At 47.4% G+C, this 25,260-nt stretch overlaps 1 protein-coding gene across 2 annotated transcripts in view; it reads left to right on the top strand.

Annotated features, from left to right (window-relative positions):
- The window catches only part of WDR26 (WD repeat domain 26), a 122,551-nt gene that overhangs the window by 44,267 nt on the left and 53,024 nt on the right, over window positions 1–25,260 (top strand). The window contains exons 4-6 of one of the 2 annotated variants that reach the window (XM_077485825.1): window positions 3,240–3,314; window positions 10,529–10,665; window positions 23,344–23,441. In XM_077485825.1, coding sequence (XP_077341951.1) covers window positions 3,240–3,314; window positions 10,529–10,665; window positions 23,344–23,441 — 310 coding nt within the window. The remainder of the gene's footprint in view (window positions 1–3,239; window positions 3,315–10,528; window positions 10,666–23,343; window positions 23,442–25,260) is intronic. The other variant, XM_077485827.1, reaches the window with a different exon arrangement.

The following is a 25,260-nucleotide window of genomic DNA, read 5'->3' as shown; positions in this document are numbered from 1 at the left end:
TACACGTTAAAATATTTTTTTACCGGTTTAGAGTTAGAGGAGGGCTTGCGCTAGAATTTTAGCTCTCGCTCTAAGTTTGCGGCAAAACCTCACATGTGTGAATTGAATGCTGTTAACGTATGCAGGCACGACCTATGTACGTGTTTGCTTCTGCGTGTGAGGACGGGGGAGTTTTTATACAGGAGGAATCATAGGGCTCTGCTCGTTGTAGCTTGCAATATAGAAGGGAGGTCCTGAGAGGTACACAGATCTGCCACATGGCCCAACCCTGTTTTTCAGGGCACGAGACTTGACTTTTCTTTGCTACAGTAAAGTAACACTTGCAGGTCTTGCCCCTCCCCTAGCCTGTGACTGGACAGTGAAAGGTGAAGGAGCAAACTGATGTGTCGCTTTGCTCTCTCCCCCTCCTATCAGCATGTTCTTTGTTGGCATATGAGCACTGCAGTATAACGGATTGGCTCTTTGTTCTGTCTGTTCTGCTCCCTCACAAATCTCTGCTGTACAGTGACTGCAAGAGGCAGATGCAAAGTTAAATTCAGATACTTGCACTGCTCACATTTTTAAAGCAAATTTCAAGAAGTCTGACCAAAGCTCGTTTGGCTGGACATCTCCTCCTATGGATCGCTGGCATGCAGTTCATTTTGCACTGCTGTGACCTGTCTTTAGCAGAAGTCCTCTCTTTGCTGATGTCACGGATGTCCGTCTAGGCACCGCGTCATCACAAAGTCTGGAGCCTGCAGGTGCCTGGACTAACCTCTGGCTCGGCCTCTGAGAGCCTGAGCTGGCTGCCCCTCCACAGCCCAGCGCTGCAATGAGATGAAAGTGGAGTAGAGAGCTGTAATTGACAGTCTCCAGCTCTCTGCTCACAGAGCTCTGAAAACCGAGCTATCAGCGATGTTCGATCGCTCTGTTCTCGGTGTAGAGGCACAGGGGGACAGATGCAGCATTGGACCGATGCTGCATCCACCTAGGTAAGTATAAAACTGCAAAAAAAAAAAAAAAAAGTTTATATTAATAAATACAGATCTACATATGAATCTGCCTGGTGTTCAGCTGTAATAGAGAAATGATGGGTGAAGAGGAGCCCAGCACTGGCCTCTTATCAGGAGGGAACAGTAGTTACTTGTGATTCTTTTTCTAACCTGCCAGCTGCATCAGTGGGCACCCACAGACATGAGTCACCAACACCTGCCCAAAAGGGGATGCCGCTCGTTCCTATGGGTGTTTTTTTTTTTAGAGCTGGACACACGTTTTCACAGTTTGTCCTTTTTCAGTCTGCTTTTCAGTACTGGCTGTGTTGTGTTTTTTTGTTTTGAATCCAGGAATCAGCTGACTGCTGCCTCGAGATTTGCTTCCAGCTGGTTTGTTTTGTTAATGCGATGGGCTTCCTGTGCGGTGGGGGAGGGAGGCCTGCACAGGAAGTGAGGTAAGGCCACAGACATTTGTCAATTGTGGCCTTTTAAAAGCATGGTGTCCTCGTAACCATAACAAACAAAAAAGCCCTTTGACCTCTCGTTTGGTCTGTGTGGAACACTCATCTGTATTTTTAGTGTTCTAGTCTCTCTGTGGTTTGGCTCGGATAATTGTTTAATTTCCTCCCGTTCTTCTTGTCTGCAGTCCAAGTCACTTTACAGACTCTGGCCCGTAATCTTTATGCCTTCAGCAGACACTCTGTAATGTGAGACTGTCTAACTCTCATTGGGGCTGACATTCCCTCTGTTCCCAAGGCTTTGCAAGTGAACGTCCTTGTTTTGTTTTTCTTCGGCCGTCTGAGTTTCAGAACAATAGAAGCGTTCAACTTTGGCTAACAACTGTAGTTCCACCGAAGCTTCTTGGACTTAAACTGGCCACACATGGCTGGATTTCTTTCAGCCCACTGGCAGAATTGGAAAAAATGAATAGATTTCCCCCATACACATTATAGCAGTAGTAAACTGCTGCAATAAAAAAGTAGTTCCCCTGCAAAATGGCATAATGTGCTAGTATATGTCGCATACTGGCACATTATTAAATACCTTTTTTTAATATGAAGCCCTCCCGCATGCGTGCTGTCGTCAGTCTTCCCCCCCCCCGGTCTTCTTTCCAGGTTCACAAACTCTGGCTGTGTGAGTGGCCAGAGCCACAATGACCTCAGTCCCGCTCATGTGCTCGGGAGTCCTTGGTTGCGGTGCTCTGAATGTCTAGCACAGTGTACTGGAACTTTAGCGCGCATACGCCGAAGTCACCAGCTGAATCCAGGGTGAATATCTCCTAAATGGTGTATGTTTAGGAGATATTCATTTTACCTATAGGTAAGCCTTTTTTTTTTTTTATAGGCTTACCTGTAGGTAGAAATCACAACACAAACTTTAAACCTCATGGGTGGAGAAATCTGCACTGCTGGCTGTTGTATTTACGCAGCAGATAGGGACATACAGATCTTTATTGCTCTACAGCAGTATTTAAACCCAAAGGAGAACCTTTTATTGTATTGCAGCTTACTAATTCTTGATGTGGTGGCTGTATTCTTCCTTTTTTGCTTGCTGTCTTGCAGATGCATCATGTAAGAGGAATGAAGCAAACCATTTAACACTGACAGGGGTTCTTGCTATGGTCTGCTTTTTATTTATGTGAAATCTTTATCACAATGGGAGAAAACAGTTTGCTATAACTGCTTATAAAAGTATTGGCGGGAGTTCAGCTTTAGTTTTGTTAGTGGATTTAAATCTGCTAGTCCATCTAATGCGTCATGTACACTTGGCCTATGTTTACCGCGAACGGAGGAAAGCGCAAAATCACGGCCGACGGTCAAAACATTCCTATTCCCAACACGATTCTCCTGTGTTTTTAAAAAGGGAGTTTGAAGCTCACCTAAATGTGGCAGCTCCTAAACTCTGCTAAAAGCCTATGTGTACATGGAACCTAGTCCTTCTTCTTTTTTTTTTTTTTTTTTTTTTTTTTAGGAGCTTTGGCAAAAAGCCAAAAGCTTAGTTTAGGAGCTACTAGTGTACATGATGCCTAACACTTCCCTCCTCCCAGACTGAAAATGCTGTCCAGAGGATGTCCCCTGTACTCCTTCATCCAGAGTGGGGGTGCTTGTATATTGTAAAAAGGCTGTGATTTTCTTTTGGTACTGGAGTCTTTTTATATGTACTGTAGGGGTATGCTTTTGCAAAATTCTCCCACTCTGTTAGAACAAAGTCAGCTCCACCAATAACCTATGAAAGGATTTGTTAAAGAATGTAACTACTTCTTCACAGGCATGTCGTCCAGCTGCTGGGAGTTCGGGAAGTGACCATTCCTCCTCATCCTGCCCCACTACGGATGTCATCAGGGTGAGTGAAACCTTTTTGTTTTGTTCTCGAATATCTCCTTAAATATCCACTGCATATAGAATAGAAGGGAAACAGTGTTTTTCAGAAAGGTCAATTTTTAATGTAGGTAGAACTAAAAGTGGTTGTAAAGGAGGATGAATTTTTATCTTCAAGCATAAACCACCATCCCTGTAACGGGGTATGTGTACAATTTTGAAAGGTATAGGAGAGAGAAAAGGGGAAAGAAGGAAGAGGAAACATCTTCTTAATCTTCAGCCGCGTAGAAACGTAGCCGACTGTCCGGCGGACTTAGTCTGACGTACTTCCTGCCGGACTGTCCGAACGAGCTACTTGCCCACACACGGCACTTTTTCAGCGGACTAATACGGCGTACTAAGTCCGCCGGACTATCCGCCGTACTTTAGAAATGAACGGACTCGCCCACACACGCGGAGGAAAGTCTGCTCATTTTGAGTGCGTCTCCAGGTAGCCGGGGACCAGCGAAGGAGGCGTCGCTGGCCCCGTCACCTGGTATGGACTTAAAGGGGAACCCCTACGCCGAAAAAATCGGCGTGGCCCCCCCCCCCCCGTCCACATCAGACCCTTATCCGAGCACGCTACCCATTCACCCGTTTAAAAAAAAATAAAAATAAAATTTAAAAAAACACAACACACAGGGGTTAAAATAGTTTATTGCACAGCTCCTGGGGTCTTCTGTCCGTCTTCGGGGGTCTTCTCGACGGACTCCTCCGCTATCCTCTGCTAGCTCTTTTGCTAGCGGAGGAGCCCGGCTTTCTTCGCCGCCGCCCTCTTCTTCCGACTTCGGGGGACTTGTCCCCCTCTTCGGTTCTTCTTGCCGGGCCACCGCGCCTTCTTCTAGCTCTTTTACAGGCGGTGGCCCGGTCTTCTGTCGCAGTCTTCTGTTCTTCTCCTCTTCTCTTCAGATGTTGCCTCGTCGCATCCTCCGCTCACAATGGCAACGACACGGCGACTTATATGGGGACATCACCGGATGATGTCCCCGCCTATTATGTCAGTCAAGGCACCCCCCCCATGTTGAGGGCACGCAGCCTGGCCGGCCGGGTAGCGTGCTCAGATAAGGGTCTGATGTGGACCTGGGGGGGGGACCCCCATGCTGAATTTTATTTTTATTTTTTTTTCAGCGTAGGGGTCTTTTCCACCGGATTGTTTGATCGCGTGTACGCGGCATTATAAGAAGCCTTTTTCATGTCTACACTGAACACCCAGCTCTTGATTGGAGTAGGTGGCATATTGGTACTCCAAAAGCTGCCACACAGCGAGGGATGTCTCTCTGCCCCCTAGGTTCTTAGTGGCACACGGGCTTCAAGGGATGGTTCTGCCAGTTTCAACAGAGCCATGTCTAGGCTAGAGGGTACGTAACCGTGGTCAAACGTATTCTATCCAGGGTGTCCAGACAGACGAATCGGTCTTGGGAACCCCGGCAGGTCGCTATGCCTCCCAGATGTCACTAACCCTGCTGATCCTTCCCGAGTAGGGACTCTGGACTGTTTCCACTATGTTGGAAGCAGGTGCCGTGCCACATTCAGCAAATGAGGCAGTGTGCTCCCCCAGTGTATTGGCTAATTGGAATTGGAGGGATGTGCAGGAGGAAGTAAGTCGGGGAGAAAAGAACATCTAGCCCTAGTATTTATTTGGTCCTTTATCTTCTCAAAAGGGTTTAATTAAGGGATATATCCCCCATACATGGATAAATGTACCCCTGTGTCCACAGCCTCTCCAATCATAGCTTGGACCTGGAGGGATAGATGCATGCCAAGTCTGTTGGTACCGGGTACCAGCGGGACCATATCTTTTTATAGTTTGTTTCTTGGGTTTTAGCGTCAATAGAGCTTGCGTGGGTGAGCTGGTATAAGTGGGTTAATTGGGTCTCGGTAAGTTTGCGCCCCATGTGTCTTTCCCACACCCGAAATATAAGCAGGCGTTAGACTCTTGCGAGCATACGACCGCATTTATTTCCATGTTCATAACATTTTCGACCTGTACCTGAACTTTTTACAGGTTTGACCGTCTAAGCAATTGCAGGAACAACTCCCTCAATTTGGTCAGTTTCTTCAGTGCCTCAGGGTCTCCACTAAGTTTATGTTGGAGCTCTGCCTTTTGAAGAGTTTCAAGTACTTTTGAAAGTCTGCCTGACATGTCTTCTTAAGTTTTGAGCCTAGGGAGATCAACTCTCCTCTGACTGCTGCCTTATGGCTTTCCCCAGTGTCCTCACTAAGGCCACCCGCAGTATTTTTCTTGAGGTATTGAGTTACTGCAGGATCGTCCAGCAAATTTACGTTCAGCCACCATGTCCAGGCCCTATGGGTGCCTGATGACAGGGTGAAGGTAATTGTGACCGGGGCATGATCTGAGATGGTGGTAATGTCAATGGACGCTGACTGCAGGAGCTCGACTAGTGCGGTCTATGCATATATGGTCTATGTGGGTGTATACGTTGTGTAACCTTTTGGAGTAGTAGCTAAAATCACGGTCCGAGGGGTGCCATACTCTCCAGCTGTCCATCAAAAGGTGTGAATGGAGGGTCTTACAAAAGTGCTGAAACACCTAGGGATGTGAGGGCCTTGTATGGGATGTATCAAGCAGGGGGTCTGGGTTAATGTTGGTCTCCTCTGAGGACCAGGAGACGCTCCTTAAATTCAGCCAGCTGCTCCAAGGCTGTCGCTGAAGGTGGGTTGATTAGTGATGGAGTCGCAGATCGTGGCGAACATGTACGTTTGTCCAGCAATGCTGCCCTTCAGGAAAACATATCTTCCCAGAGGGATATATTTTATTCCCCATGGGCTGAAAGGGGCAGGGGAACGACTACACCTGATAGAGAAGGGTCAAACCGAGGACAGGAAGACTTGCTCCATCAGTCTCTAGAAGTAACTGGGCTTGGTGAGGAGTCAGAAGGGTGACATTGCAGATCCCTTCTGCGACTTCTGCATTTAGCAGGTAGCCACAGTTGGGGTGGTCGGATGGAAAGTCAGGTTTTCCTTCTTTGGTCACTTGAAGATAAAAGGGGAACCCCCATCGGTATGGTAGGCCTTCATCTTGGATGGCTGCCAGGAGGGGGCAAAGTGCCCTGCGCTGCGTAAGGGTGCGCCTGGTGATATTTTTGATAGGATAAATGTATGCTGTCAAAGTAGCGCTTGCCACGCATTTTGTATAACTTGCATATGTCCATCAATTTGTCCACATCTTGAGAATGAGGCCTGAGAGCCCTGTGGGCGTGATCAATTTCTATTGTGGCCATGGCAGGCAGTTCTAATATCTCTTTTTAAATATGCCCATTAAGGTGGGGATAATCTTTTGGAGGCCGTAGCTTCTGGTATGCCCCTAATTCTAATATTAGCCTGACTGTGGTTTTCCACATCGTCCAACTGGCAAAGCATAGTTTCAATCTGCTGGTCCCGTGTGATGCATTTGACTTGTAGCATAGAAATGACTGGGAGAGTTTCTTCAAATCTCTGCTCCAGGGACTCCATTCTGCCCCCCCAGGTGTGAGTTGTTGGGATTTAGCTGTGCAATGTCCTCTTTAAGAGCTTTCTCTACTGTCCGCAAATTGGTCTAGGTCCTCCTTGGTAGGGAGTGACCAAATATGTTGCCTGATGTCAAGGGCTTCAGAGCCCCCTGTCTGGGGAAGCCAGGGAGGTAGGGGGGATAGATCCACTCACCGACCCTAGGGAGGGAATCAGAATTTGCATGCTGCTGGAGCCGGGCAGCAGTGTTCTGGGAGGCGTTAGCTGCTTTCTGGGCCCACGAGTCCCGGGGAAGAAGGAATCCAGCTGCCTGTGTCTTCTCAGTTGTGAGAATGGCCAGTTCCTCTGGGACATGGTGAGAGGTGTCTGGGGCGAGAATACCCCTCATAGTGGTGGTTAAGTGTGGCAGTGGTACAGAGCTGTGGAGACGCACGTCCTTGCGCCTCCATTGCTAGGACACGCCCCCTTTGTTATTTTTAATGAGACTTTTGGTATCGCTTTAAGCAGAGGTGTTGCTCTATATCCCAGAGAATTATCAGTAAAACGGTCTATATAGGGCTAGTTAATCTAGAAGGCTGTTAAGCTACTATTGCAGTATTTACAGCTGCTTCTGCATTAGCGCACCATAACCTCTCAGAGCTGCTATCAAGTCTCTTGCTGCACAATTACAAGCTGAAAGTGCTGTCAGGACGATCAGCCTATAGTTCCTGGGACTGCACGCTTCACTAGGTGTTGACTACGCGCACGCATGCGCACGCACGCATGCGCACACACACACACACACACACACACACACACACACACACACACACACACACACACACACACACACACACACGCACGCGCACGCATGTGCAGAGTGACTCCAAAGGCTGTCTTAGCAGCAGATGGACTTGGGGAAAATGGAAGAAGGGGAGGATTAGAAAAAGAACAGCCAGCCTTTACACAGCGTGGAGATTAACACCTCAGCAATGTCCATGAGAGCCTTGCCCCTCTGGGGACTGGCACTCGTGTTTTTGGCAGCAGCGGGGGCCATTGGCTCATGCTGCTGTTAATCATAGCCAGTGAGCAAACCAGGAGATGGACAGGATGGGGCAGAGCCACAGCTCTGAGTGCAAATGAACAGAGCATTGGCTCATCTTGGGTGCCCCCATAGCAAGCGGCTTGCTGTGGGGGCACCCGACAGGAGGGAGGGGCCAGGAGGGAGAGGCCAGGAGTGCCGACGTGGCAGATGAGAAGAGGAGGATCTGGGCTGCTCTGTGTAAAAAACATTTTTAAATAAAAAAAACAAGACTTTAATATCACTTTTAAGGGCAGTGGAGATGTGTATCAGTAAGAGGACCTGTCACTGCTGATTGTTGTCACAAGGGATGTTTCACATACATTTTTATATCTAATGTATATAATTCTTTTTTTAAAGTGCCCTCATACTGCCATGCTTGCGCACAAAGGCAGACATGCGCATCAGTCCCGTACACATGTAAATGGTGATCACACCATAAATATGAAGTATCATGGCAAACGTCAGAGCAAGAGCAGGCCTTCTATGCAACTTTAAACTGGCAACATGTAAAGGAATTTATCGAGATTTTTAGTTTGGCACCATGCCACATTCCTACATAATTTTAAAACATGACATGTTCGGCATTTACTTAGAACAACTTTTTTTTTTTTTGGTAAATCTAAAAAAAGGGAGGGGGGGTATTATATTGTTTGTGTGCACTAAAAATCTTTAAAGTGTGTGGTTCCCCCCCCCCCCCCCCCTCCAAAAAAAAAAAGGTGTGTGTGTGTGTTGTGTGTCTTTTTTTTTCTTTCCCTAAGTGCAAAAACTGCTGTGAAAATACCATGCAACAAATTGCAAAACTCCATTTTGTTCCCTGGGGCCTCTGCTTAAACATTTCTAATGTTTTAGGGTTCTAGGTCACTTATTTTTTTGCTAGAAAATTATTTTTACATATAGAAGAGTGCCAGAATAGGCCTGGGAAGCAGGTGGTTTAAAATTTGAAAAATACATGATATGGGACTTTAATAAAAATTCCACTTTAAATTTACTAAAATTTTACCTGGCAAACCTGCCAGTGGAGACTCTTTAAGGGTAAAGCAGTTTTTTTTCCTCTTCCTTCCTCCTTCTTGGGAGAGTGTGCATGATTTGGCTCCAAGGGTCAGGGGTCCTGCAGCCTCCTAGGACAGTCAGTGCAGAATGAAAACTCCTCCTACAAGCTTTAACCAGACACTGATAGATCTTAAGACTGCTATATACTGCTGAGAAAAGGTAACTATTTGGCAGTTTATATTTACTGAAATAATTGCGTTTTTCATGTTCTGGGTGCTGTGGGAGACCAGATATAGTGAATGCAGGGTCCTGGGTTTAGTAACACTTTAACTGCATCAGATCGGACCAAGATTGTTCTGATCCGAGACTTGTAATAGCTTGTTAGAAAAAGACCGGAACTGAAAGTGGCAAAATACAGGTTGCTAACACTGTAGAGGGGATTGGAGACTATCCGTTCTCCAGAAACCCCTATGGCAAGCTGGTGCAACCGCTGGCTTCAGCGAGGGCCTCCCTGTTCACATGGGAGAGCTTGCTAGGATTGTTTGTGCATTAAAGAGCATCCCCAGGTGAAAAAAAAAAAAAAACATACCGCGATGTTGGGAAGGAAGTGGTTACACGCACTTTGGCTGTACTGACACTTCTGACAAGTTGCATGGATTTTTGGTTTGTTTCTCTGAAAATGTGTGACTTGAGGACTGGTTCACACCATGAATCATGCAGCAAGGCAGATGCGATCTGGATGTGATTTCAGCCCTAAAGTCACGCTGAACCACACCATGCATACATTTACAAAATGCACAGCGACCAGATTGCATGGTACTGCTGTACTATGCGGTCCGGTGCCAGCAAACGCACTGCATTTACGACCAACTTTTGGGGAGAAGTTAGACACCCACTTCATATCACAAGTGCAGTGAATTTTGAACGTGGTGCTGGAAAGAGTAAAGAAAAAAAACACAGGAGAGAAGCCTCATTGAAAGCAATAGAATGCTGAAAGTTTTTGCTGCCATTTTTCAGCTGCTTGCCTGTAATTTTTACATGTGGGGGGTTTGTGGTTTGGGGAAAGGGGGAGGGGGGTGGGGGTGAGATGTATTCCTGTTACAACCTCTGTACTGGTTTAACATGATCCAAAAATGAAGTTGAGCAGAACATCTTGGCCAGCTTGCACAAAAAGTCAAGTGTTTTAGGTGCTTGCTTGCAATGTTGCTTCGTTTCCAAAAATTATACTTGTAAGATGGCATTCAGTAAATTGACCATTTCAGGAGAGTATTTTTTTCCTATCCCAAGCCCCTCCCTCCTTGCATGTCAGACAAGAGGAAAAGGAAGGTGCTAATTACTGTCTGTGCTGGCCCAGCTCCTTGCCCCCTTCATAAGCTTTTATATAGTTGTCGAAGGAGAAGCAAAGGGAATGCTAGAGAGTCACTTGAATGATGGTTGATTTTTGTGGTGTGTCGGAGAGGGGTATATAAGGGGTGGCCTTTACACACTACCGTTAATGGGAAAGCTGACCATGTCTTTGTAGCATAAACAGTTGAGGCTAGGTCCACTTTTGACAGGTATTTTGCTTTTATATTTACTTTTTTTTAAAGTGCAGCTCACACATCACCTTTTTTCATATTAAGATATCTTGTCTATTTTTCTTTGCTGATTGTAATAACCATTGTTCCTCTTTCCTCTAGCGCATGAAGTTCTTATTACTACAGCAGAAGTACCTGGAATACTTGGAAGATGGCAAAGTCCTAGAAGCACTTCAGGTCTTGCGCTGTGAGCTGACACCATTGAAATACAATACAGAGAGGATTCATGTCCTCAGTGGGTAAGAGGTCGTTTCCGGTCTACGTTCATCCACTAGCTCTAGGCACTTTGTGTATAGGCAGTGAATGGGTAACGCAACGCAGCATTCGGGTATGAGGTCTCCTAAAATGTAAATTTATTGTGTTTGTTTGTTTGTTTGGTGGTGTTGTACTATTATCACAACTTTTACGACAGACTACTACCTGCATAAATGTATTTCCCTAAAATGAAAATTACTGTAAAGGGTTAGTCTGTAAACCCCAAATTTTGTTTTCTCTCGTTCAGAAATTGCTCACTCTTTGTTCTGTCGTACATCACAGGGAATATGCAAAATCATAATGATTGGGTTATGCTGCCACCTTCCTTTTGAAAAGATACTGGCCAAAAATGTGAGAACCTCTCCCAGCTCAGTGCAGCCTTTTTTTTTAATTTTTTTTTTATTTTTTTTGTTTGAGATTGTCTTAAGATGATTGATCAGTCTTTATGAAGATCTTCTGTGAGCCTCAGCCTCATTCTCTGCTCCCATGGTGGGGAAAGGGATTTTCTTTATCCAGATAGGTCACCTACTGCCCTGGGCCATGTAGGGACAGTACCTGGATCCCACTCTAGAACCGGGAAGGCCTGTAAGTTTACTGGTCTTCACTGTATACCGCTGGTAGAAAGTATTGTTCTTTGTATTGCGGTCAAGGTGCTATACAGGTCCCAGGGCAGTGATCCTTTGTGGAACAGTCAAATTTCTGAAGGCCCCATGATGGGCAAAGATCAGGCTTTTTGGCGCCCTGCAGTGGGCAGAGTGCCCTTAGTTTTCTCTGGTTAGCTTGAGTTGTGGGGGGTTGTTTTCCTCCACCTCCCCACACCTTTTTCCATCATGCAAGGCAGGCCTCCCTTAACTTTCCTCCCTTTCCTTGCCTTGTTTGGCAGGGTGGGATGGCGCACTGCAGGTTTATGGCCACCTGCCTGCACATGAGCCCTGTGGTGTTACTTCTGGTACATGCACCATTGCCATTTTGGAGGTGCACTCATGAATAGTGCTCTGCCACATCAGTATGTGAAAACTGAAATTTAGCGAAAAATTTCCCTAATCGTCTTTCAGGACAGCCACTATGAGAGATAGACTCCTCCTCTTCCTCTGGAAACCCTGCGCCAGCCCATAAATTCTTACTTCCCCTGCCGGACCTCAGTTATTAGTGTTTCCTCCGGCGGGGAGACACTGTGCAAGGAACTAGGCCGATCAGTCGGGGAGGCTGTGGCCATTTTGACGTTAAAGAGCCCGGTGGATAGAAGCAGGGGCTTCGTTTTAAAAAAGCCGGGTTCAAACCGTTCACAACCAACGTCCGCGTGTCGGACGGGACGAACGGTTTACTTACCTTCACCAGGTACTGCCACCCCTTCCGAGTCGAGCGCGGCTTCAGGTCGTGGGGGACTCCTATCGCGTCTACAGGGACGCAGCTGGCAAGCCGTTCGGATGATTTCCCTGTACGGGGGTACAGTCCGCCTCCTTTTTTTCTTGAACCGAGCGGGCCGAACGACGGGCGACGTCGTATCCGGCGGAAAACGAAGGCTTGACCTCGATCGACTTCCGGTTCCGGGTCGTGGAGCTGATAGGAGGGCCGGGCACCAGCTGGAGATGAGTTCAGAACGCGCGCAGGCAGCGTGGAACTCGGTGTTAAGCAGCCACCTGCAGTCATGTCGGAAGCCGAGGCTCAAACGACCGACTCTGTCTCCAGCATTCCTAAGGTAAGAGCGCCCTGGGGAGGGGTTCTCTTTATCTAGGATCCCCCCACCCCAATGTATGGTTCTATCATGGGTGGGGGGGCAGACCCCCTGGGTGGCCAGGGGGGAGGGGAGGCGCAGATCCCTTCGTTTTATAAAAAGGGTCTAGTGCACTCCCAGGGTTGTATCCCGAGCTTTTGATTGACTCTGTTTTTTCTGTTTTTTCTTTTTCCTTTCTTTTAGAAAGCTGCGGAAAAAACTAGGTCTACGCATAGCTCTAGAAGGAAGTGTGCCTCCTGTAGGGACATTTTAGGGGAATCTTGGACCAAGGTGTTGTGCAAAGGCTGTATTGACTCCCTTGTTAGGGAAAGGGAATCTGAACAGGAGTCAGGACTAGCAGCTTCAGTTAAAGAGCTCTCGTCCACCTTCTCTTCTTTTAGGTCCCTTTTTGAAAAATTCCAGCTTCCCACGGGTCCATCTCCCCAGGATACAACCCCACCTCTAGCACAGAGTTCTGCCCCGGTCCAACCCCCTAGTGTAGGGGGGACAGAGGTTGCAGGCCCTTCAGGGACAGATAGGGAACTTCCAGACAGTTCCTCTTCTGATTCCGAGGAGGGTTCCGAGGGGGACCAGGATGGGTCCAGGAAAGCCTCCAGATATAAGTTATCCCTTGATGAGGTAGAGGACCTCTTAAAGGCAATTTATACAACCCTCGGTATCCAGACGGATAAAAAGCCCCTTACCCTGCATGACCAAATGTATTCTGGTTTGGGGGAGCCAAAGAGAAGGGTGTTTCCAGTACACGATGTGTTAATGGAAACAGTTAAAAAGGAGTGGCAGGATCCGGAGAGAAAACCCTTTTTATCCAGATCCCTCAAAAGAAGGTTCCCATTTTCAGAGGACCCGGCATGCCTTTGGAATAAAAGTCCCAAGTTGGATGCCGCTTTCTCCCAGGTCTCCAGACACACAGACTTGGCGTTTGAAGACATGGGGGCGTTGGCCGATGTCATGGATAAAAGGATTGACTCTCTGCTTAAAAAGACGTGGGACTCGGCCATTGGCAATCTTAAGCCTGAAATGGCAGTTACAGTTGTGGCTCGCAATTTAGAGCACTGGCTCTCACAGATCCAACAACATATTGAGGCAGGTACAGATAAGGAAACCATTCTGTCATCCTTCCCTACTATGCTGCGAGGGATCTCTTACATAGCAGATGCCTCTGCTGAGTCCGTCCGCATGTCGGGCAGAACGGCGGCTCTAGCCAATTCGGCCAGAAGGGCCCTCTGGCTAAAAACATGGCCAGGGGATAATGCCTCCAAGATAAAACTTTGTGGGATTCCCCTCACGGGGGACCTCCTTTTTGGCCCAGGGCTAGAGACGGTTCTAGACCGGACAGCGGACAGGAAAAAGTCCTTTCCTCTCAAACGGAAAATCCCTGTACCAACAAAGAAGGGGTTTCGTCCGCAGGGGCGTAGTGAAACCTCTAAACCAGAGACAAAAAAGAAAACCTGGCCCCAAAAAGGCAGGGGCAGAGGAGGGGCGATTTTTCGCCCTCCTATCCAGCCCAGTAAAACCCAGTGACAGTCCAACTACAGTGGGAGGAAGACTGGGGGCCTTTCTTCCACAGTGGGAAGCAATATCCCCCAATCAATTTATTTTAGGGGTAATAAGAAGGGGGTACCTCTTGGAATTCCTAAGACCACCCCCTCAAAGGCTCCTTGTCACGCATCTACCCAGGTGCATGGTAAAGGCCGAGGCCTTGCAAGAAGCTCTGAGGGAGTTAGAGAATCAGGATGTTATTCGCAAGGTCCCGAGAGCAGAAGAGGGAAGGGGGTTTTATTCTCACGTCTTCATAGTAAAAAAACCCTCAGGGAAGTTCAGGCTGATTCTGAACTTAAAGCCTCTAAACGCTTCAGTGACATACAAGAGATTCCGCATGGAATCGATCTTTTCAGTAAAAGCGCTCCTGCCCCACAACTGTTTCATGGTGTCTCTGGACCTAAGGGACGCGTATTTGCACATCCCTATAGCGGAGGCCTCGCAGAAGTTTCTACGCCTTGCCATAGATCTGGGCGGGGAAACAATACATTTTCAGTTTTAGGCCCTGCCATTCGGGCTATCCTCTGCACCCCGCATTTTTACCAAGGTCCTGGCAGAAGCCATGGCCTTTCTTCGGCTCCAGGGGGTATGTGTAATTGCCTACCTGGACGACCTGCTTCTGTTTGCAGCATCCCCAGCTCAGTTGGTCAAGGATCTCAATCTAACCAAAAGGGTCCTTACAGACCTGGGGTGGCTTCTGAACTTGGAAAAATCCAGCCTGATCCCCTCACAACAGATCTCCTATCTAGGTTTTCTGTTGGACTCAACACTGTTGAGAGTTTTTCTGCCAAAAGAAAAGGTACAAAAACTGGACAGTGCGGTGGCCTCTCTTCAAAACAACCAGCTGGTTTCCATAAGGGTTCTGATGTCAGTACTAGGTCTCCTTACATCCACCCTTCCAGCAGTACAGTGGGCAGGGCTACACTTTCGTCCCCTACAAACCTTCATCCTAGGGGTGTGGGACCACAGTCAGGAGGCCCTAGACACCCTGGTACATATTCCCCTCCAGGTAAAAAGATCCCTCTGGTGGTGGAGGAAAGTGACAAATCTGTCGCAGGGTCGTCTGTGGCTCATCCCGGTTTCTCGGGTAGTAACCACAGATGCAAGTGGAAAAGGTTGGGGGGCACATCTGGGTTCCCTTCTAGCCCAGGGCACTTGGGAAGACGACGAGTTGACTCGATCGTCCAATTGGAAAGAATTGAGGGCAGTGGGACTAGCCCTCAGATTCTTCAAAAAGGAGCTTCAGGGTCACCACATTCAGGTGAGGTCGGACAATTCGTCCGTAGTGGCCTATCTGAACAAACAGGGTGGCACCAGAAGCGGAACCCTGTTGTCTTTAGCAACAGAGATTCTGTCCTGGGCCGAGACCTACACCCTTTCGCTCTCAGCCGTTTTCCTGAGGGGAGAGAAAAACGTAGTAGCAGATTTTCTCAGCTGAAAGAAGCTGAGGGAGGGCGATTGGGTTCTCAACCAGGAGGTCTTCAATCTCATAGTAAAGAGATGGGGGTCTCCGGAGGTGGACCTGTTCGCGTCCAAAGACAATGCAAAAACCCCCTGTTTTTTCTCCCTAAAAAGGGGAGAGGGAGCTCTAGGGGTGGATGCCTTGAGCCAGGATTGGCATTTCGGAACTTGCTATGCCTTCCCACCTCCAGTGTTGTTGCCAGCAGTTCTGAGGAAGTTTCAGATGGAAAACACATCTCTGATTCTGGTGGCTCCACATTGGCCAAAGAGAGCATGGTTCTCAGTACTAAAACGGTTGGCGATAGAACCTCCCCTGCTCTTGCCCCTTCGGGACGATCTCCTCTCTCAGGGGCCAGTCCTATGCCCACAGGTACACCAGTGGAAGTTAGCGGCCTGGCTACTGAGGAGGGTTTGTTAAGATCTAAAGGATTCTCAGAGAAACTAGTTTCTACCCTTCTGGACAGTAGGAAGAAGGAAACTCGCCAGATCTATGAAAGGGTCTGGTTACGTTTCAACAAGTGGTGCGCAGAGAGCTCTTTCTCTGTACGAAGCTCCTCCGCAGTGTTGGAATTTTTACAACGTGGGGCAGATAAGGGGTTATCCATCAGTACCCTTAGAGGTCAAGTATCAGCCCTTAGTGTTTTTTTGGAGGATCATTTGGCTACCAATCCATGGGTAGTCAGATTCTTTAGGGCCCTGTCCAGACAGAGACCGGTCCAGGGTCTGTCTTTTCCCAGATGGGATTTATCTTTAGTTTTGCAGAGTTTAACTGGACCCCCCTTCGAACCTTTGAAGGAGTGTTTTCTGAGAGAGCTTACTCTGAAGACAGTATTCCTGGTAGCAGTAACAACGGCCAGGAGGGTCAGTGAGATGGAGGCCTTATCAGTCAGGGCTCCCTTTTGTGTTATTTTTCCGGATCGGATAGTTTTAAAGACCGATCCAGCCTTTTTGCCGAAAGTGGCATCCAGCTTTCATAGAAGCCAGGAAATTGTTTTGCCCTCTTTTTGTCCCAATCCCTCCGGTGAGAAGGAATTAAGATTTCATTATTTAGATGTTAGGAGATGTATCCTACACTATCTGGAACTGACCAAGGCATTCAGAAGGTCAGATTCCTTATTTGTGTTGTTTTCTGGGGACAGGAAAGGTTGTAAAGCGTCCCGGCGCACTATTGCTAGGTGGCTCAGAGTAGCCATTGAGCAGGCTTATTCAGCAGCAGGGAAAGAAATCCCAGTGGGTATTAAAGCACACTCCACTAGAGCTATGGCAGCCTCCCAAGCAGAAAGAGCAGGAGCTACGCCAGAACAGATCTGCAAAGCAGCAACATGGTCCAGCTATTCCACCTTTGTTAAACACTACAGAGTGGATCTGGTGTCGGCAGGTGAGCAAACCTTTGGGCGGAAGGTTTTGCAAGCTGTAGTCCCACCCTAACTGGTAAGTGCTCGCTTATCCTCTCATAGTGGCTGTCCTGAAAGACGATTAGGGAAAATTAGAGTTACGCTTACCGGTAACGTCTTTTCCAGTAGTCTTTCAGGACAGCCCTAGTTCCCACCCGAAAATTGGGGGGGGAGTCTTACAAAGACCAGAGCGCAGCAAGATAATAGTATTTGATAAATATGTTATTAATGTGTTCTTGTGTCTCCCCAGCTGGCCGGAGGTATTCTCGATATAACTGAGGTCCGGCAGGGGAAGTAAGAATTTATGGGCTGGCGCAGTGTTTCCAGAGGAAGAGGAGGAGTCTATCTCTCATAGTGGCTGTCCTGAAAGACTACTGGAAAAGACGTTACCGGTAAGCGTAACTCTAATTTCTCTAGTCGTCTGTCCAGGACAGCACTAGAGAGATAGGCTCCACCTCCAGAGGCAGGAAACACAAACCAGATCTTTAAAGGGCGGTCTCCGTCCCTTCCCCTTCAGTCTTTGTGTTTCCTCCACCGGAGGAGGAGGCTGGATCTGGAGCTCCCCTTCCCCTGACGGTGGGATAGCCCATAAGAGACGGGGAAGGAGTTCGGATTACCTGTTGGTAAACGGACGTTTTTGAAGTCCTCCGGTCGGGTTGACTGCAGCTTCGAACCGGCGTTCTCCTTCTGAAGCCCGGGGAGGGCGTTCGTTTCCCCGCCTGACAGTAGGTTTCTAAATTGGGCGCGAAGTCTGGCGGGGGGCGGGCACAGGCTTCGAGTTCCGGCCTGTGCATCACAGGAGGAGGATAGAGGATTTCCGGCAATCCACTACCGGTTCCGGGTCGCGCGGCGAGCGTGGACTTTCGGGACCTTGGCGGCTATTATAAAAAGCCGCAGCCACGAGGCGTTCGCGCTGCATCGCTTTATCGCCATTACGAAGGGAAGCCTCCAGACGGTTAAGCGCGTGCTTCAAGCGTTCGTGCTGCATCGCTTCATCGCCGTTACGAGGGGAAGCCTTCAGGCGTGTTCTGAACGAAATGGATGCAGTGGAGAGTGGCAGTGGAGCCGAACCAGCTCAGGTAGGCAAACACAGAGGTGTCTTGTACCTACAGGGCTGGGAGAGAGGGGGGGGGGAGTAATGGACTAATCAATGCATAGGCATTTTGAAAGGGTCCAGGTGTGTTTTTTCCTCCCTCCCTCTCTCTCTCAAACAGGATCCGGACTAAAGAGTCTTGCGAATCCTGTTAGCGGTTGGTGGGGTGCACATAGGTGTTTGGTGAAGGCATCCTATTTTTGCTAAAGGTTTCGCTGACGTTGGCTTGTTTGTTTTTTCCCTTCCTTCTTCTCTCCTTCTCTTGCCTTAGGCTCTGCCCAAAGAACCAGAGAGGTCAGGGGGGAAGAAGAGATGTCCTTCATGTATGGCTAAATTTAAAGAAGGATGGTCTAAGCCCCTTTGTAAATCATGCATAGACAAATTGGTCTATAAGGAAGCTACGGGAGCTTGTAAGGATTTGATTTCTGGAGTACAGAAAGAAATGGAATCCATCAAAGCAATGTTAGCGAACCTTGATACCCCAAAACCAGCCGCAGTTCCCTCTGCTTCCACCCCAGTTGTAGGTGACGAATCAGAGGAGGAGGAACTTGATTCTCTGGATGGCCTAAGTGAGGCGGCATCATCCAGAGATGTTCCTGTTCAAGGGTCAAGCTCTCCCAGATACAGGCTCTCACTCGAGGAGGTTGATGCCTTACTGGGGGTAATTTATGAGACGCTCGAAATCAGAGAGGAGCCAGTCTCCCTGTCCTTGCATGACCGGATGTATCAGACCCTTAAAACTGATTCAGTTAGTCTTTCCGGTTCATAGCACACTGGTAGACTCAATCAAAAAAGAGTGGGAGGAACCAGAGAAAAAGTTATTTTTTCCTAAAAGCATGAAGCGGAGATTCCCCTTCAGCGAGGACCCCTCTTGTGTTTGGAATAAGGTGCCCAAGGTAGACGCAGCTTTTTCCCAGTGTGCAAAGTCAACAGATCTCGCCTTTGAGGACATGGGTGTTCTAAAGGAACCCATGGATAAAAGGATGGAAGTACTGTTAAAGAGGTCATGGGAAGTAACCATGAATAACTTAAAACCTGCAATGGCCACGACAATAGTGGCTCGCAACTTAGAGGTCTGGCTGGAACAATTACAAGGCCACTTGGAAGGGGGGACCTCCAGAAAGGAAATTCTGGATTCCCTTCCTATGCTACATAAAGCAGCAGGCTATATAGCAGATGCCTCTGCAGAGTCTGTTAAATTGTCAGCCAGGACCGCTGCCCTCGTAAATTCATCACGTAGGGCACTTTGGCTGAAGTCTTGGTCGGGAGACTCAGCCTCAAAAGTGAGGTTATGTGGCATCCCCTTTGAGGGAGACCTTCTGTTCGGACAGGATCTTGAGAAAGTCCTGGACCGTACTGCAGACAAGAAAAAGGCTTTTCCTGTCAAACCTAAGAAGACTACAGGCAAACGCTTTTTTCGTCCTCAAAGGCAGGGACAGTCACCAGGACAGTCCTCTAAGGAGTCAACCTCTAAGAAACAGTGGATGGGAGGAAAACAGAAAAGCAATCTCTTTTCCTCTTCTAAAAAAACCACTAAATCCCAGTGACGCGGTTCCTGTGGGGGGGAGACTGGGGCAGTTCCTCCCACAGTGGGAATACGCTACTCCAAGTCCTTTTGTCCGGAGGATCATCAGGGAGGGTTACAAAATACAGTTCACACACGTCCCACCTGCAAGGATGTGTCTGACCAAACCTCCCAAAGACCCCCAGAAGGCGTCAGCTTTGCTGTCGCAAATTGGCGATTTAATAGATCAGAGGGTTCTAGTGCCAGTTCCGCCACAGGAAATAAATCAGGGTTTCTATTCACACGTGTTTGTAGTAAGGAAACCATCAGGCAAATTCCGGTTGATCTTGAATCTGAAGTTACTGAACAAGTGGGTAACTTACAGGAAATTCCGGATGGAAACTATTTTTACAGTAAGATCAGTACTCCCTCCAAATTGTTTCATGGCCTCTCTCGATCTAAGGGACGCGTATCTTCACATCCCGATTCGAGAAGACTCTCAAAAGTATTTGAGGATAGCGATTCTTTGGGGAAGTCAGATTCGATACCTCCAATTCAGGGCTCTGCCTTTCGGTCTGTCTTCTTCCCCCAGGATTTTCACCAAGGTCCTGGCAGAAGCATTGGCTCCCCTAAGACTGAAAGGGATCGCTGTCATACCGTACTTGGACGACCTTTTATTTTTTGCCCCCTCAAAGCTCCAACTGCAGGGAGATCTGAGAGTAGCTATCTCTTGCCTAAAAAGGTTGGGGTGGTTGATAAACCAAGAGAAGTCACACCTGATACCAACACAGGTCTTACAGTATCTAGGTTTTCTGGTGGATTCAGTGTCACAGAAAGTCTTCCTCACGGAGGAAAAAGTGATAAAGGTGAAAGACATGGTAACCTTCCTGCAGTCCAATCAGACAATTTCCATCAGGTCAGCTATGGCAGGGTTGGGCCTATTGGTGGCAACAATCCCTGCAGTTCCTTGGGCAAGAGCTCATTTCAGGTGTCTCCAGGCCAATATTCTGGACAGTTGGGACGGGACACAAGAGTCCCTGGACAGGACTATCCATCTATCCTCAAAGACCAAAAGGTCTCTTTGGTGGTGGAAGAGAGAAGAGAACCTAGTAAGGGGTCTTTGGTGGTCTCCTCCAGTGTCTGTTCGCATCACCACGGATGCCAGTGCTTGGGGCTGGGGGGCCCACTTGGGGTCGAAGGTAGCCCAAGGATGCTGGGGGAAGACACAGTCCCAGAGGTCAGCCAATTGGAGGGAGTTGCAGGCAGTCTGGGAAGCCTTAAGGGTGTTCGTCAGGGATCTGAAGGACCACCATGTACAGGTCCTCTCGGACAGTATAGTGACGGTATCCTACCTAAACAAGCAGGGAGGAACAAGATGCCCGTCCTTGATCAAGCTAACAAGTACGATCATGCATTGGGCAGAAGAAAACCTAAAATCGCTTTCAGCGGTCCATCTAAAAGGGGTGGACAACCACCTGGCGGACTTTCTGAGTCGACACCGGGTGTACGAATCAGAATGGTCACTAAACAGGGAGATTTTCCAGATGTTAGTGCGCAAATGGGGTCTTCCGGAAGTGGACTTGTTCGCCAGGAAAGCGAACACCCAGGTCCCAGTATACTTTTCCCTAGAGAGGGAGGCAGGGGCAAGAGGGATAGACGCTTTGGCACAAAGCTGGGCTTTTCACATTTGTTACGCCTTCCCCCCATTCAAGTTAATTCCTCTAGTACTGAGGAAATTTTTGCAGTAACAGACCACATTGATACTAGTGGTTCCGTACTGGCCGAAGAGACCATGGTTCTCGGTGCTGCTGGGCCTGACAGACGAACCTCCCCTCATACTGCCCGAGAGGGAGGATCTGCTGTCTCAGGGTCCAGTTCTGTTACAAGAACTACAGACCCTAAAGTTATCGGCCTGGCGTCTGAAGAGAGTCTCTTGAAGTCTAAGGGACTCTCAGATAGGGTGATTAAAACACTTCTTTCTAGTAGAAAGAAGGTAACCCAAGCAATTTATGTTAAATACTGGAAAGTTTTTTGTTCATGGTTGGACACTAAAAAGGTGTCTAAGTATCCCAACAGTCTTGGAATTTTTACAAGACGGTGTGGATAAGGGGTTGGCCATTAGTACCTTAAAGGTACAAATTACGGCCCTGTCTGTTTTTTTGGATCAACCTCTGGCGATAGACCCGCTAGTTAGCAGGTTCTTTAAGGGGTTGACCAGGATTAAACCTGTTCCTTTCAAAATTTTACCCAAATGGGACCTGTCAATTGTATTACAGGGATGGGTAAAAAAGTCTCTGGAAGAAGAACCTTCCTTGAGATGGATCACGCTTAAAACGGTGTTCCTAGTGGCTATTTCCACAGCCAGACGCATTAGCGAGCTTCAGGCACTTTCGGTGAAAGAGCCGTTTTTACAAATTTTTGAGGATAGGCTGGTGTTGCGCACGGACCCTGGGTTTTTACCCAAAGTAGTGACAAAATTCCACACAACACAGGAAATTGTTTTGCCTTCGTTCTGTGGGTCTCCCACTAATCCTAAGGAGGTTGAGTTCAGCCAACTGGATGTGAGAGCCTGTGTCTTACAATATCTGGAGATGTCAAAAAACATTAGAAAATCAGATGCATTATTTGTCTTACATGCGGGTAAAAAATTGGGGTCACAAGCTTCAAAAAATACAATTGCAAGGTGGATCAAACAAGCTATTGTAGAAGCCTACAAAGGAATGAAAATGGAATGTCCTTTTTCCCCCATGGCTCACTCCACACGGGCGCTATCGACCTCATGGGCAGAGCGAGCTGGAGCAACACCAGAACAAATTTGTCGAGCAGCAACTTGGTCAAGCTACTCGACGTTTATGAAGCATTACAGATTGGACCTTATCTCAGCGCAAGATCAGGCGTTTGGGAGAAAGGTCCTTCAAGCGGTAGTCCCCCCCTAATCTGGTAAGTTCTCGTTGATCCTCTCTAGTGCTGTCCTGGACAGACGACTAGAGAAAACGAGAGTTAGACTTACCGGTAACTCTGTTTCTAGGAGTCGTCCAGGACAGCATGGATTCCCTCCCTATATGCTGTTATAATGCTGGACAAGTGTTTTTGTCGTTACAGAAGCAGTTTCCGGGGAAGTTCTCGTTTACAAGACTGAAGGGGAAGGGACGGAGACCGCCCTTTAAAGATCTGGTTTGTGTTTCCTGCCTCTGGAGGTGGAGCCTATCTCTCTAGTGCTGTCCTGGACGACTCCTAGAAACAGAGTTACCGGTAAGTCTAACTCTCGTTTTTTGGCCCTACATCTTTAGCCGCATACCAGTCCCACATTGTGCAGATTGCTGGATCCTGGGGAAGTCTCAGGGATGTTGGTCCTCAATCCTGTCTCTGAAATTCCAGTGTGCAGGGGGTTTATCTTAGGGCTGAGCTTCTGTGGTTAAAAAGAGGGGAAGAAATTCTAAAACTCCAACTGTCCAGGGGACCTCATTCAGAGTTGAGACTCCCTACATTAAAGACCTGAACCATTAAATTAGCTTTTGAAACGTTGAACACCCTTTTGTGGTTATCCACACAAGTTCGCTCCTGGTATAGTGCTGGAATAATGTTCACTCCATCTAGATTTGTGTGGTTACCTGCAAGATGGGAATGGTAAGTGCAACTCCATGACAAACTATCACAGATGTGTAGCAGCTACAAGTGTGTTTTCTGTGGCGGTATGTAGGTACCTAAAAAATTTGCCGCTGTAGCTGGCTGTGAGGCTTGATATGCAAATACAAATCACTGGGATGCCATGATCTGCAGCACCTACATTGGCTGAATGATTCGCTTTTCTGTTCAAAGCTAAAATGTTAATCGATCATTTTTTATTTTTTTTTTTTCATTGCAGTTTTCCTTCTAGGAACAAATCTATTTGCTACAGAACTTGTAAATACTGATCTATCGTTAATATCTTCTCAGGTACTTAATGTGTAGTCATGCTGAAGACCTTCGTGCAAAAGCAGAATGGGAAGGTAAAGGGGCACCATCTCGCTCTAAACTTCTCGATAAACTCCAGAGTAAGTGCAGTTTTCTTGAATTTATTTCAACTTGCCATTTGCAGCTTTACAAAGTCCAGCTTCAGCCAAAGCTTTTTTGGTTTCGGTAGAGTGCCGTTGGGTTACAGTGGTGTCTGTTTACTTGCAAAGTATTGACTGCTCCAGCCGAACCCCTTGATATCAAAGCGCTGCACATAATGTTCAGTATATGTAATTCTAGTGAGGATTGTGAGCCTACAGATCTACTAGAGGAAATGCGGGTCAGACTGCAACAGGTTTTGGTTGGAGACTGGAAATATACTGAATAAGATGGTGATAAATTGGGGACCTATAACATGGGGCTAGCCAAGATCCTGCTATTACCCCTTTTACTAATCAATTCTCCAGCTCCAGAATGCTGGAGTCCAAGAGTTGCACAAGTCCCAAAGGGCTGCAGGTTGGGCACTAAGGGGGTTAGAGCTTCTCTTAGACTTTTATTGCTCTCAGTAATTTTTACCTCCACTTTATGACATAACCGGAATGATTGGGAAATCCTCCAATGGGGGGCACTAACAAAATCGAGAGATAGGAATTCTGAAAATATTTTGTCGTCTGGTTTTCTGTCCTGGTGATAACCACAGTACTCTTATCGGCATAACGGAGACGGGGTCGCACCATGTACCGATGTCCAACTTGAGTGAGATGGTGTAGTAAGGGTCTATAGTCATAATTTTAGTTATTGATTTACGAGAAACTTGGTAATATTTTTATGTTGGTTTAGAAGTAGTCATGTCCATCTATATACAACATGCTTAATGATCTCTGTCTCATTATGCTATGGGAAGTTGGGATCTTTGACCCTTTCTTTTTACCAGTTGTAGCTATTTTCCCTGAGAGATATTGCGATATAGAGATATATATTTTATAAACTGGGAGGCCAGGGACTGAGTTTGAGTTGGCTTCAGAAGGGAAGTATGAATTGAGGACCATAGTCTCCAGGAACTCCTTCCATTGAGGGAGTTATGAACTCCCCTGGTTTGAATATGCTGTATTTATCTGTATTGTATCATCTGTAATACTACTTTAATCAAAGCTAAGTAAATCTTTTATTCTACTTGTGTGTTTTAATCATTGCAATTGATACACAAATCTGAAGGGCAAATATATGAATCTGTCAATGTAACATGGAGTTTAAAGTGGAGGGCCACCCTGAAGAAAAAAAAAAAAAATATATAAAAAATTACAAAAAAAAAAAAAAATGAAGAAAAGTATTTTTTTTTTTTTTACTTACCAGAAATGCCTGTTGCTAGGCACATAATCCTAATCTTCCTCTTCCTCCTCCACTGAGATCTTCTGGTCTTCTCTCCTCGTCGTGTTGTCTTCTGGGTAATGGGTCGCGCTGTGTTCTGGGAACTGTGTGTTCCAGAACACAGCGCGTCCCATTCACAAAGCGCTGCGTGACTCGCGCATGCGCAGTAGGAAACGGGCAGTGAAGCCGTAAGGCTCCACTGCCTGTTTCCCTTACAAGGAATGGCGGCGCCGGGACCCGAGAGCCGAGGGACAGGTCGGCCTCGGGCGGCCGACATCGCGGGCGCCCTGGACAGGCAAGTGGGCTTATTAAATCAGCAGCTGCAGTGTTTGCAGCTGCTGACTTTTTTTTTTTTATTTTTTTTATTTTTTTTTAAACGGCCCTCCGCTTTAACCCCTTGTTAGATACATAGTAGGCAAGGTTGAATAAAGACAATAGTCCATCCAGTTCAACCTGTGTAGGTGACGATGATGATTTCCCATATCCCTGAATGTTGTGTTTTTAACCACTTACCGACTGGTGCACGACGATGTACGTCGGCAGAATGACACG

The sequence above is a fragment of the Lithobates pipiens genome, unplaced genomic scaffold, assembly GCF_037356315.1.
Source record: "Lithobates pipiens isolate NorthernLeopardFrog02 unplaced genomic scaffold, aLitPip1_a1.2 Scaffold_18, whole genome shotgun sequence".
Lineage (NCBI taxonomy): Eukaryota > Metazoa > Chordata > Amphibia > Anura > Ranidae > Lithobates > Lithobates pipiens.
Note: the sequence above shows the minus strand (reverse complement) of the source record. Positions and strands in the feature narration are given on the sequence as shown.